Here is a 14,804-nt window from a genome sequence, read left to right on the forward strand (position 1 = left end):
AGTACAGAAGCTGGTATTCTTGTTATGTACTCAGTAAATGGTGAATAGTTAGGAGTTTTTCCCTTCTGGTCCCATCTCTTGCCATCCTTTTTCCCACATCTTGTATGTGAGGAAATCTCCTTAAATACAGTTTTCATGAGTAGGTCTCTCTCATGCTGCTGCTTCTAGCCACACCCAGCACAGACTCCCCTCCCTTCCGTAATGAACACCTCCACGTGTCCTGTTATTCATTAAAGTGCCACTGTGTCTAGTGCTCCAGATCCCACCTCGCTTTCCACTGAACACACTCTTCCTGTGCTTTCACTATGTGGTGGGCATCAGCTTCTACTGCAGTGCCTCTCCAGTCTATGGCCTGGTGTTTATGTGTTCATTTCTTCCTTTTAGGGGAGAGAGGCCTTAATTTCCCATGTCTAGAATAGACACCTTACCATTACAATAATTGCACATCTGTCTTGTTTCCATAAACAGGAAAAATTGCCACAGGCCATTTTAGATACCAGTCTCAAGAAACCATTTCCTAGGTACTGTTCTGACCACTCTGACTCAGAACAAAGGATATAATAACATAAGCATCTGCCAGAAGTTTTGGATCAAATATTCATGTATCTCATAAGAGTTTAAATAATATTTCTAGTAATTTTGTGTTTTGAAAGTAAGTCCAGCTTTGAGTGTTTTCAAAACTCATTGCCCATCTTCCATACGATTCTTTTTTTCTTTATTCCCATTTCTAATGACAGGATTACCATTCTACTAAAGTTTATTCTGGCTTTCTCTTCTGCCATCAGTCACATAGTCCTTCAGGCTGCTATGCAGATGAGCCTCTTCTTCCCTGATTCCACTTCCATTTTGAACAGGAAAATACACCTAACAATTGTATATCATTTGTGGGTCATAAATTTTTTTCTTTTCATAAAACATCAGCATTCCAAAAGGATTAATTCTAGCATTAATCCTTTTATCATCTCACCATGTTGTAAGATTAATGATTTTTAAATAACCAGGTCCAAAAATAGCCTAACAGTGGATTATATTTTTATTGTTTCATTTTTTTACTTTTTTATATTTACTTATTGAAGGAGGGGCATTCCATGGCACATGTGTGGAAGATCAGAGGGCAACTTGAAAGAGATCTCGCCTTCCATAATGTGGGTTCTGGGGACTGAGCTCAAGATTGTCAGGCTTGGCAACAAGCACCTTTATACAATGACACCTTGACACCTTAATGTGAAGAACTTCTCTAATAGTTCAGTAAAATTATGACTATCTTATCTGATACCAACACTCAAAAAATCTCTTGCAGAAGTAGCATAATAGCAATTATAAAACCAGATACTTACTGCTAATTGATAAACCCAAAGTTATTGTTAAGTACTAACAGTAGCTTTAAGAACAGTATAAACATGATGTTATTAGGTATATGAATAATCTATCTAGCAGGTATTTTATATATATATATATGAATGTATATATATAAAGGAAAACATAGGGGGTAATTTTTTTTTCTTTTACAGACAGGGTCTTACACTGTAAACTCTGGCTAGTCTTGAGCTCATGGTAATCCTCTTGCTTCAGACTCAGACATGCTGAAATTACAGGTGTGAACTATTAGATCTACTTGAAGAGATATCTTTGATATTAATATTTAATATTGGTATTTGATGAGTGTTTCAAAGGACTCAAGAGATCTTCTTGTTTATATTTTAACACTATCTACACAATAAATGAAGTCCAACTACACACTTATAAAATGTTTTAATTTTGACCTCTGCTGTGACACTTTTATTACAATTTGTTCTCAATGACTACATGTAACTAAGAAACCTAATTCTCCCAAATGACCTCGTCTCCTGGTAAACTCTATGTGGTATGGAGTAGCAGAGCAATAGCTAACTCTGTAGATTCTTCCTTGTTCCCAAGTGGAAAGTACAAGTTTTGTGCAAATTTGTAAGTTCAATCATTTACTCCTGTATCATAGCTGATAGAAAACTTTAATTGGCAAGTTTTCCGCTTATTTACACATGCAATAACCATGGCATCAGTGCCCTCTCTACCCACCCACAAAATAAGTAAACATAAAAATTTTTAAATACCCAAAAATAATCAGAGGAGGAGCAGACCAAGACAGTTGTGCAGTCCTGCATCCCTGGTTCCCAGTATCACACACCAGGCCACAACTGATAATCGGCAGCAACCAGCTAGGACTCAGTGCAGAGGATACATGCCACCACTGGGCACAACTTGGGGGTGGGGGTGGGGGTGGGGGCTTCTCCTGCCCTCACTGTCAACCCTGCAGCCACCATGGAGCATCTGTAACAGTCCAAACGCAAGCCTGAGACAGAGCACTGCCCTGGTGCAAATAGGAGTCTGCAGAGCCCGCAGTATCTCCATAATAACTGAAAAAAAGGCAGGTCTCATGGGAAGATGCTTTTAAAAGAATCATGAAACTGGAAGAAAAGATTGTGGAGAATCTAATAAGGAAGATGGCAGTTTTGAATAGGGCCCACCACTATCTCTCCCCCTGATGGAAAGAAAGTACAGACCACAGTGCTGCCTATAGGCTAAAAGCACAAGGCCATGCCTGGTGAGCTATGCAGGCAGCTAACACCAAAGACAAGAGGAGTGTGCAGTGGCCTAGAGCTTGCTTGGATCCTGTCCCTAGATTCCCTGCATAGCATAGCAGTAAGACCACCCTGATTCTGGGGTACAACAGGATATCTGAGACGAGTTGCTGTGACAGTCTGGTATTTATTGTGTTTTAGAAACCAGAAATCTTAAACCAGACCAATGCACTGAGTATTTATATATAAAACTGATTAGAAATATATATTATACACACATACACATATACACTGTGATATACTACAATTTGCAATGTCACTTAAACAAATAAATATGCAAAGGAGAGGTCTGTGTTGCCACTAAGGCCCATGATGGCAACCCTGGTCAGAAACCATGTAGAAGTCCAAGATTCATGTCACAGCTGACTGTAAAGGGCAAGGAAGCTTCTTTTGCAGTGGTATCAATGACTGCAGACTCAGTTGAGAAGGAGAGACATAGAAGGCTTCTGTGACCTCTGCCCCCACCTCACGCCCACAATGAAACAGTCATTGAAAAATTCATTGAAGAGAACTCTAAAATTGTGATAGATTCTGAAGCATAGCTCTTTACAGGTGACGGCTTCAGGGGGTAGGGGTGGAGAAGGACTATTTCCTTTAAGGGGCTGTGAGTATATGAGCAACATAAATTGGACTTGGTCTTTCTTCCTTCCTTTCTTTCTTTGGGAGTAAGGTCACAAAGGTATAGGGGGATGGACCTGGGAAGATTGGGAAGTGAATATGATCAGGGTATATAATGTGAGACCCCCAAATAATAAGTATTATGCTGGAAAAAAAGATATAAAAGAGCTATGTACCAATATCTTTTTGTGAACATTAATACAAAAGATAAACACTCCTTACTCAAATAATTAGTAAGCCAACCTCACATCAGGTATTATACACCACTACTGAATAAGACTGTTGCCAGCACAGCATGCAAACCTAGCAACCTGAGTTAGATACCTGGAATCCACATAAAGGACTCCATTGAGGTGCTTTGTGATGGCCACATATGCAACATGTCACATGTACCTTCCTACTTAAAACACACACACACACAAACAAATAAGTTTTTTTCAACATAAACACTTAGCTTTTGAAGATAAGTTTCACAGGTAAGATCTTTGCTGTATTAATCCATGTTGACAGAATAGAAAAAGAAAAATACATGGTTGTTTCAACTTATACAGATGTATAAAATTCTTTATCTTTACTTAATAAAAACATTCAACCAGAAATAAAAACAAACTACATTAACATTCTAAAAGTAATCTCTGAAGAAAGCAGAGGAAGATGGCCACTAAGTTAAGATCTTGCAGACACAAAACTGCCCTCAGAAGAACTAAGGAAACAAGGTGCCCACAGTGCCTGCTTTGATTGTAACTCGAAGACAAAAAAGAAAGAAGACAAAGACAAAAAGATGAGGAAGAAAACAAGGAAAAGGAGCAGGCACAATGAAAGAGGCAGAGAGAAGTATTTATTAGCTTCGTCTTTCACCTAGAACCAGAAAAATATTGAGTTTAGAAAGGTTTCTTGCTTCAGATAAGACAAAGGAATTAAGTCCAGACCTTAATCTTGAAATCCAGTAACAGCCCACAATTACAAGAACCCCAGGATTTAAACCCCACTATTAAATCATTAACTTCAGATTGAGCTACTGGAACTACAACTGAAAAATCTTTATCGCCCCTGCAACCTCTTAGCTGTACAACAGGAGGTAGAATTCCATCAAGAGTCCCAAAGCTACCTTAAGATATCTTGGAGGTCTGTTCCATTTCCACAATGGTAGAAATTAAAAGCCCTGTAACAGCTACTCCTGATCTGGAGCCATTATACCTCTCCCAAAATAAGGCAAAGACCTGACTAAGTCTAAGGAAAACCTAATTTTGCCTCACGTCATTGACATCCTGAAGTTGGCCTCAAGTATACATCACAGTTTCTCAAGACTATGCAATCCACTGTTGCTATCTGGCTTAAGTACATCAGCAAAGGAATTCTGCTGTGAATACTACCCAAAACTCAGGCAGCATAATATGGTGTAGTATCTCATTTGCTGTATGGAACAAAGCAGTCAGCCCTAGACTTTGTTAGCTGGTGGAGGCTCTGGGACAAGCCAATGCTAAAATCATACAAGTCCTTATCTACCAGTCTTCTATAATCCAGCCCTTATCACCTACTGCTGACTGCAGCATTCTTCTGCCACCAGTCCACCTGAGCAATAGACAGACCACAACAATTTGGAGAGTGCTCCTCCCTTAGTATTTACCTACTTTAACAGGATGTGGGGGCAGGGAAATGACAGCGTCATAGCACTAGTGACCACAGGCATGGCATAGATGCATTAAGAATGCCTTTTTCCCAGCTGACTGATTCAGACAGTTACTTAGATCCAACCATAGAGTGAAGTCAGGGACCCCTGTGGTTGAATTAGGAAAAGGCTGGAAGAAGCTGAGGAGGAGGGCGACCACATAGGAAGACCAGAAGTCTCAACTAACCCAGACTCCTGAGATCTCTCATACACTGAGCCACCAGCAGCATACACAAGCTAGTCCAAGACCCCTGACACATATACAGCAGAAACTGCCTGGTCCTCAGTAGGAGAAGATTCACCTAACCCTCGAGAGACTTGAGGCCCTAGGGAGTGGAGAGGCCTAGCCTGGAGGGAAGGGGAAGGACAGGGCATCCTCTTGAAGACAGTGGAGAAGAGGAATGGGATGAGGAAAAAATAAAAAAATAAAAGCAATTTAAACAAAACAAAACAAAACAAAGAGCAGCTTTTCCCATCACCATTATTCTTTCAAGAGCTGGGCAAACCCCAATGTCCCTGAATGACAGGCTGGTGGGTATAGATGAGGAAATCTCTCCTACCCTGGCTCCGGCCTGTAAAAGGCCACCACTATGCACTGTTCTCCTGTCTCTTCCTGAGCAGTACAAAGAAGACTGTATAGGAACAAACCAGAGTCTGAATGGTCTTCTACTAGCAACGACAACACACTAAGAGCAGATGTTTTACTGCTCTTTCATTCCTTCTTTAGTGCTGTAAAGAGACACCATGACAAGGCAAACTATAAAATAAAACATTGAATTGGGAGCTTGCTCAGAGGCTGAATCCATGACCATCATGACAGGGGTCATAAAGGCAGGCAGATAGGCATGGCGCTGAAGCAGCTGCTGAAAGCTTACATATGATCCACAAGATGGAGAGAAAGGAGGAGAAAGAGGGAAGAGGTGGGGAAGGGGACAGTAAGATCAAATTGCTGAAGACACCATATACCTGAGTAACAAGAACATGGCAAAACTCAGGTTTATAAGAGACCTGCAAGCTTCATCCTAACCAGAGAACTTTTGTAAAAGAGAGTGCTGTGCAAGCTCCTGGAAAAGTCATGTAATCATTAATCGTGTCTAGTTATAAACCCAGCAAGCTACAAGCTACACATACAAACTCACTGTGGTTATGACAACATGCACAAACCCTGTGCTAGCCAAAATGAGACCAAATCCCAGCAAAGAGAAGGGAGTTGGGCACACAACTCTACTCCTAGCTGTGGAGCTATTAGCATTTATCAGCTGTTAGGAAAGGAGGTGGTATGCTCTAAGAGTATAGCTCCCAGTAAGTCAACTACTCTCTGGTAGTCTACTACTACACTTGAAAAATATTAAGGCAAGACAAACTGGTCTTTTTTTTTTTTTAAAGGATACAAATTAACAGGGTAGAGAAGCAGGGTGTTAATCTGGGGAGAGTTGGTGGAGTAAATATGATCAAAACACATTATATAAAACTCTAAAAGAACTAATAAATAATTTTTAAAGAAATAACAGAGGCTCACAGCATGGAAGAGAAAATATAAGTCATAAATCTAATTAAAGGACTAATATCAAGGATACAGACAGACTCCTTAACGTAAACAAAAAGTTCCAAACTATACTTGAGAGAATGGGCAGAAAGGATAGCTTAAGCCAATACTCTGCTTCCTCTACCCTCTTAACTTTGTATCCTTTAAAAAAAGCCTCAAGATAGTTTGTCTTGCCTTACTATTTTGGGGAGTATAAGTGTAGACTACTTGAGAGTAGTTGACTTAGCAGGAGCTATACTCTTAGAGTAAACCATCTCCTTTCCTAGCAGCTGGTAAGTGCTAAGTTAGAAATCAGGCTAAGCAAGGTAACAAGTCCCCATCTGAAAAACAGAACTAGAAGGGGAGAGTGTTGGGGGGTGAGGAGGAAGGGCAAGGGGGAGGAAGTATGAGAGGGAGAACACAATAAAAAAAGCACACTACACAGAAACACAGCATCACATCCACTAGGGAGGCTAGCATCTCCCTAGGAAACTCCCTAGGAAAACTAAGTGTTACTAAGAATATGGAGAAAGACTAAATCATATACAGCCAACAAGGAACATAGTATGGCAACTCTTCAAAACCTGAAAATTACCATATAATCGAACAATTTAGAAGCACAATTTACTCATAAAAGAACTGAGAACAAAAGTTCCAAAGAGATACCTGAACACTCATGTTCATGGCAGCATTATAAATGAGAACTAAAATGTAAAGTATGCCAGGATCCAAATAAAAGAATAGGACATTTAGGTTTGGAAAAGAATGAAATCCTAACACGTGACTACTATAGCAGCAGACAGACCTCAGTGACACTGTACTGAGTGAAACAAGCTGGTCACAAACAAATACTATTAAATTTCAGAGACAAAAGCTAGAATAATTATTGCCAGGGGATAAAGGACAATTGACAATGTTTCATAAACACTGAGTTTCAGTTTTACAAGATGAAAAGAATTGAAGCAATGAGAGTTTTTAAAGCCAGTGTAATTGTATTAAATGACTAAGACAGCAAATGTCAAGTATATTATATCACAATTTTAAACAAGAAAGAAATAATTAATATAAATAAATTAGGTTACCAGAATATTTGTCTTGAGGGTTGAGGTAGACATAACTTGGTTAAAAATAAGATCTTTTGTGAAGGATCTAGTACCCTTTACCCACCCGGTACCCACCCATCCACCCCGGATAATAATTTCCCACTACAAAGATAGTTAGGTGTCAACACAGAAGATAGACTGAATGGAGGCCAGGAGACAAGGGGGAAGACTTCTGCAGTCACTGAGTCAAGAAGAAACAGTGAGTTAATATCATCTATAAACACAGAAGGTAAAGACTTTGTGAAGACAAAGTCAGAACTGCCCATTGCCTCTTTATTTACATAACTATTTATGATGATAATATTTTTGAAGTTACACACACACTAGTTTGTTTGTTTTTTTATGTTTTGTTCTATTCTACTGTTGTTTTGGTTTGCTTTTTGGTTTTCTTTGTTTGTTTTACACAGGGTTTCTCTGTGTAGCCCTGGCAGTCCTGGAACTCACTCTGCAGACCAGGTTGGCCTTGAATTCACAGAGATCTGCCTGCCTCTGCTTCCCAAAAGCTGGGACTAAAGGCATGCACCACCATCCTCCAGCATAATTGTGGTTTCTTATAGTGCTGGGCAATCACAGAAAACTAGTATGGATGAAGCTATCATCATATTCAAAGTACATTTTTATAAAATAATTTATACAGTTATAATTTAGATAGAAATAAAATTGTTAGTGGTGTTATATACATCAGCCTACTTCCTGAATATCCACTAATTCCATTTTTCTTCTGGCAAGTAAAGCTATTTGTTCAAACCATTTTTCTCCACTAGACAATAGATTACCTGAATGTTAGCTGGGAACATTTCAGCAGCTTGTCTAGAACGCAGGAGATGAGGAACAATCTTTAACTTCACTCTGGTACTGACTGGGTCTCTCTTGAGCTCTGGCTTTAGAACTGCTCCCTGAGAAAAACATGTTTAGTTATAACAACATTTTAAAATTATCTCTAAGGGTACTGAAGATCCCTAAGTCCTGGAGAGAAGGCCTACTAGTTTAAAAGCACTTGTTACTCTAACAGAGGAACTGGACTTAATTCCCAAATGGTGGCCATAACTTTAGCTTCAGGGAATTCAGTACCTTCTTCTAGTCTCTGTAAGAAGCAGACACCCACGTGGTAAGCATACAATGCATACAGGCAAAATACTCATACACATAAAACAAATAAATATTTTTTTAAAAAACTGCTTTAATTACTGAAGATTCCAAAAGCTCTTACTTATCAATATCACCTACTAGCAACTGTTACATTAAATATTAAAAAACTGAGAAATCTGTGTACTGGCTGATTTTGTGTGTCAACATGACACAAGCTGGAGTTATCACAGAGAAAGGATCCTCCCTTGAGGAAATGCCTCCATGAGATCCAGCTGTAAGGCATTTTCTCAGTTAGTAATCAAGGGGGGGAGGGGCATGCCATTGTGGGTGGTGCCATCCCTGGGCTGGTGGTCTTGGGTTCTAGAAGAAAGCAAGCTGAGCAAGCCAGGGAAGGCAAGCCAGTAAGTAGCATCACTACTACATGGCCTCTGTGTGAGTTCCAGTCCTGACTTCCCAGTAATGTGAATGTGTAAGCTGAATAAACCCTTTCCTTCCCAACTTGCTTCTTGGTAATGATGTTTGTGCAGGAATAGATACCCTAAGACAATTTGAAACATCAATAAATTAATATATTTTAATAAGTAATATTTTCCTTTTAAAAGACAAACTTTTAAAAAATGCACTGAAGAGCAGAATCATTTTATATTTTTTGGAAGCATCTAGAAAAGAACTGGGTTTTTCCATACTCTATTCGAATTGCTGTGGTAGCTGTTTTGCTTGATGGGATAAATCCCAGCTTGCACAGACACACAGTGAGAAAATAAGGATAATTTTTGTCCTTTTAAAAAGTAATTGTAGATCTCTGATTCTAAACCAAAGTTTAATAAATGATGATTTCTTAAAGCCTAACTGTAATTTGGAATTTAAGCCAAATTGGTGAGCTCCTGCAGATGCTGTTAAATAAAATTCCACCATCTGTCTTACCGTTTGGATGGGGTCCCTAGGTTGTATGCTTTTATAATATCACTAATTATCTGGAAAATACTGCTTTACTGACTTAAATATATCAGCATAAAATACCCCCATTGCATATTTTTTAAAAATATTTCTTACAACACCAATCTCTTCAGGAAATATATTGTTAAGTTAACTAAGTCAATGAGTTCAAATTTCCTACAATTCTAATATTTCCTTGTAAGCTCAACTTTTAACATTCCAAAAAGGAGGAGGGAAAAGTCACTTGAGTTTTCATTGATATGTTCTTTTTCTTTTGAGAGAAAGGGACGGTCAAAATACTAGTCACAATATATATAGCTTATGTATTTATTCTTCAAGTAAAAAAATTTCTAATGCTTCATGAAGACATTCTTAAGACAAAACACAATTACTCTACCTCCACCCTCCCCTCTCTCATTCTCCCTCCTCCCTTTGTGTCTTCCTCTCCCTCTCTTCTTCCTCCATAAATATATGGTGTATGGCTTTGCTTTGATATGTGGTATAAGCCCACACAATATATACCCACCATTACTCCTATAACAAGAATGCAAATATCAACATAAAAAAAACTGACAATCTCTTGCCTTTACAGACCCTCTAAAAAGTTCTTTGTGACTCCAAAGAAATCAACAGACTGTACTCTATCCAATTCTTGTATTTTCTACACAAAGAATACGAAGCTGAGGGGAGTTGAATGATTAGCCAAATCTCTCTTCTAACAAATCTCTCTTCCTAACAACACATTTGTTTGTGTAAAGACACACAATGCTACAATGCAGGGGTCTCAATTCATTGTTCTTTCTGCTAAACCAATTTAATCTAACTAGAACTATTAACTCCTACTTATGATTTTAAAAGAAAGCAACCAAATACAAAAATCACACTGTATATTTGGACTGGCACAGTGTAAAGACCTTATTAAGCAACAATCTTACTTTGAGGCTGCAGAAACAACCTTTTGTTCTAGACTCTAAACCAGAGAGTACTAAACTGTACCTTATAGATCACACATGGCCCATATTCCTTTTATACTTTTAAATGAAAAAAAATATAATATTTTGTAGCCCATCAAAATTATATGACATTCAAGTATCAGTATTCACATTTTTACTGAAATATAACCACGTCCATTCAAATATATCCTGCCTATTGCTTTTTTCAGGTTATAGAAATTGAGTAGTTATAGCCTCAGAGACTTTAATGTCTCAAATGCCCAAAATAATTGCAGAAAGTTTGTAGATACTGCATCTTTATAATGTATTATCTACATTGAAAACATCAGATCTACTAAACTCACCTTTCAGGAGTTTAATTCATACAGACAAACATGGCTTAAAACTAGTAACTCAAAAAACATGGATTCAGCTTACAAACTAGGGGAAATATAAATACAGCTCATGTCAACACAATGCTGTTTATGCTGATGTGAGACTAAAGCAAAGCAACTTACCTCTTTCGTTTTCAGTGGTATATCCCCAAGGTACACCTTGTACATCTTATTAATGATGGCAGGATTATTCCAGTCAATTAAGCTATGGAAGATTTCAATAGAGATGGTTAAAATTATTTTTGTTTCCATTTCAATGATTAAAAAAAGTTACCCTAATATTTGTAATCAAAGAAAAATGTGAGAGAAACACAAACTGAATTGACAACTGATGCTGTGGAAGAGAGAAATGAAGGTGATTACTGTAAAACTTAACTTTAAAAACTACAGGTCACTCATCCCACTCTTCCTTCTTGACTCAACAGATTACTGCAGCAATGACCCAACTTGGCACCACTTGGAGGGAAAACACTGGACAAAGTTTCTACACAGGTAGGTCAGGGCAACACCATAGAGTAACTTAGCAGTGCAGACATATACTACACTTGTTCCAAAAGCCTTAGGTCAGTGCTTGATGCTTCTTTTTAACCATTCAGAATTTTAAAATGATAAACAACAAAATGGTTTTATGCTTCAAATACTCACACCCTAGGAATCTTGGAAGCTATTGTATTTTTCCAATTTTGTTCTTTGATTCCTGGCATCATGCAATCCCTCATGTAACCCAATAGCTTTCAATATCTAATTCTGAGAAGTCACAATGTCATTTGTCACAGAGATGCACTCCTATTTGGGCTCTATAAAGAAAAGGTGAGTTGGGATATAGAGACTGGATAAAAAGTAAATATCTATACCACCACCACCACCACCAAAGTGGGCCTCATTCATTCATTTCACAAGCCTAAGAAGAAGATCTTTCATTTCATCTGACTGCTAAGGTTCGCCCATGCTGTCTTCTCTCTGACTCTTAACACTTGCTCTGCTTTCCACTGTTGCTGTATTTGTGTAAAAAATGGTGTTATGCTGTTCATCTGCTTCTCTGAGCCATCTCTTTCAACATCCACTGAGGAAAATTTTCACTGTTCCTCTTATTTTGCTTTACCATTCTCTTTTAAGGTTTTCTTTTTCTGACTGTTTTGTTGTTGTTGTTGTTGTTGTTGTTAATTTTTTATTCATTTGTTTTTTCAGACTGGGTCTCTGTGTATGGCTCTGGCTGGCCTGGACTGGCTTTCTAGACCAGGCTGGCCTTGAACTTCCAAAGATCTGCCTGCCTCTGCCTCTCCAGTGCTGGGACTAAAGGCCTATGCTACCACACAACCTGGCACTGTCTTCCCAGTATGATAGCCACTAACTGCGGTGATAGCTTTTTTCAGTTTCTAACAGCTTGACAGTACGGCTAGGTGGTAGAAAAGGAACAACAGAAACTATATCTATAGAGATACTTTGATTTTTTTTTTCATTTTCAAAAAATGGTTACCTATGCCTCCCCAGAGAATTTTATAATGTTAATGTAACCTTATGGTATAATGCACTTAAAAATTACATTTAGGCTTCCAACAACAAAATCTACAATATGGTATAAAGAGTAAAGCCAGTTCAAACTTAAAAATTTCTAGTGAAGAACTTTTTTAATACTCCAAAATTCATTCCCTTAAATGATACCAGAAATGCTCTAAGTTATAAGCAATAAGAAAAAATTGAGACTTGAAAGAATGTTAGGAAAAAAGATGTACTTCAATTCTCTTAATCTAATCTAGCAAAGTTAAGCCTGGCTTTCAAATTCAACCATAAAAGACATGAGTAAAATTAAGATTTGCCCCTCTCCTTAAGCTGTGGGTCAAGACTCCTATGTGAGTGTCACATCACTAAATATGGGGTCATAACAAATTTTGAGTAGTAAAGTTTCTAAACATGGGACAACCAAAACTTTACTCAAAATCAAACGCAATGAATCCGGTGTTCCGGCAGTGCTGACTCAGGCTGCATCATGCAGCTTCCTTGCAGCCTTGGTTCTAAATGCTTATCATGGAGATTTTGCACTGAATTTGTTATCAGTCCACACTACACAAGCATGACTGAAACCTACTTAAGACTAGCATAGGTTATAAATGCCACTGTTCCTACTGTACACTCCATCTCTTATAGAAACTGGGTTAAACACAGAAAACAAAACTTCTATTTTTTCCTATCATCATTCCTCAATATGGAAATATCAAATGAGTCTAGCTTTGAGCTGAATCATGATAGAATATTTGACTAAAATTTGCTGAGTTGCTGACTTGAGTTTAACTTTTAAAAAAAAGAAAATCATTGTAAGAGTTTTGACCTAGGATTAGGACAGAATTCCCCAAATTTCTAGATGTCTTAAATTTCCTTCAACCATTTTGTACTGAGTAGGAAAAGCAAGAATTCTTAGCAGTAACCATTATAAAATCAAAATAGCAACCAATTCTAAAGTACATTAAAGATGTTCTTAAAGTATCAAATATCCAGCCAAGATTTAATTCTATGTGTAAATTCAAACAAGCCTATCAATCTCATTAATAAAAAAATTGATTTCCTCATAAATGGAAAAATTGTATGTATAGCAAAAATTGTTTTAAATGAGTTTGATTTACTACCAGCAAATGTTTGCTCTCCAAATCTATTTCATACAATACATATCCACAGTCACATAAAAAAAATTCTCAAACAAAAAGGATCATACAATATATATCCACAGTCACATAAAAAAAAAAAAAAAAAAAAAAAAAAAAAAAAAAAAAAAAAAAAAAAAAAAACTCATACAAAAAGGACCACAAACAAAAGAATCACTTAAAAAAGTTTAGGAAGCCCTGCTATATGCCATTTCATATGCTCTTTAGTGGAAGCTACTCCCAGCCACTACCATTACCTACCCAAACACTGCAATAAAACAAACTAAGGTTCATTAAGTTAACTTCCTTATTTATTATACCTCTTTGCACTTTCTTCTTAGAGGAAACAAAGTAAAACACATATAACAGTTATAAAGTTTTATGGCATTTTCACTATTTCTCTGTCTTATAAAATGTTATTTTAACAAACTATATGCATTCAACCTTCTGGACAGGGAACCCCATACCTGTAATCCTCAGTAGGCAGAGCCTCGAGGGCAGAAAGCCTAAGGACAGTCTAAGCTATATAACAAGACCACCTCAAAGTAAACCAAACTAAAACCTCGTAAGTTAAATTTTAAATGTATATACAGGATCTCACTATGGAGCAAAAGCTAACTTTGGGCTAAGGTCTTCCTGCTCCTATCTTCCAAGTGCTGAATTATGTGACATAAGGTATTAAGGTGTTTTTATTTTTCAATAACTATAGGATATGCTATAGTGACTAAAATTATAACATTTCTAAATATATTTTTCTTCTTTTGAATGATGCTAGAATATGAATTCCCAGATTTACTGTGTATTTGCATATATGTGTGTATGTCTGTGTGTATGTATGTGTGCAGATAGATAGATAAGATAGATAGATAGACAAACAGATCTTTTTAATTACTCACTGTTCAAATGGGACATAAGATACACTATTTCTGCAGAAATTTAAATGGATTTACAACAGCTATATACCTGTATTTAACTACAGGTACAAACTACTCATTTTCCATTGATTTTTATTTCATACACAGAGTCTTTCTCTAAGTCTATCTACTATTTCTATCTCTTTTCAATGTAGATTTAAGTTTTACTCAGCAATTCTTTCCATAAACCTGATTTTTACTATAACAACCATAATACATATGCATTCATTATTAAAAGTGATCTGAACTGGTTTGAGATGGAAGAAAAATCAAAAGTTAATTATTTCTTAGGTTTATCATTTTCAACATTAACTTTCAGTTTATTTGCCAAGCGGAAAATTTTATTTCTTATGATGGCGTTCATACATT

General features: G+C 37.2%; 1 protein-coding gene across 5 annotated transcripts in view; it reads right to left on the reverse strand.

Annotated features, from left to right (window-relative positions):
• Positions 1–14,804, reverse strand: part of Ecpas (Ecm29 proteasome adaptor and scaffold) — a 116,648-nt gene that overhangs the window by 56,880 nt on the left and 44,964 nt on the right. For all 5 annotated transcript variants that reach the window (XM_031377520.1, XM_031377521.1, XM_031377519.1 and 2 more), the window contains 2 exons: positions 11,009–11,090; positions 8,310–8,429 (listed from right to left, as the gene is read on the reverse strand). In XM_031377520.1, the coding sequence (XP_031233380.1) occupies positions 8,310–8,429; positions 11,009–11,090 (202 nt within the window). The remainder of the gene's footprint in view (positions 1–8,309; positions 8,430–11,008; positions 11,091–14,804) is intronic.

The sequence above is a fragment of the Mastomys coucha genome, unplaced genomic scaffold (assembly GCF_008632895.1).
Source record: "Mastomys coucha isolate ucsf_1 unplaced genomic scaffold, UCSF_Mcou_1 pScaffold18, whole genome shotgun sequence".
In the NCBI taxonomy this organism is placed as follows: Eukaryota; Metazoa; Chordata; class Mammalia; order Rodentia; family Muridae; genus Mastomys; species Mastomys coucha.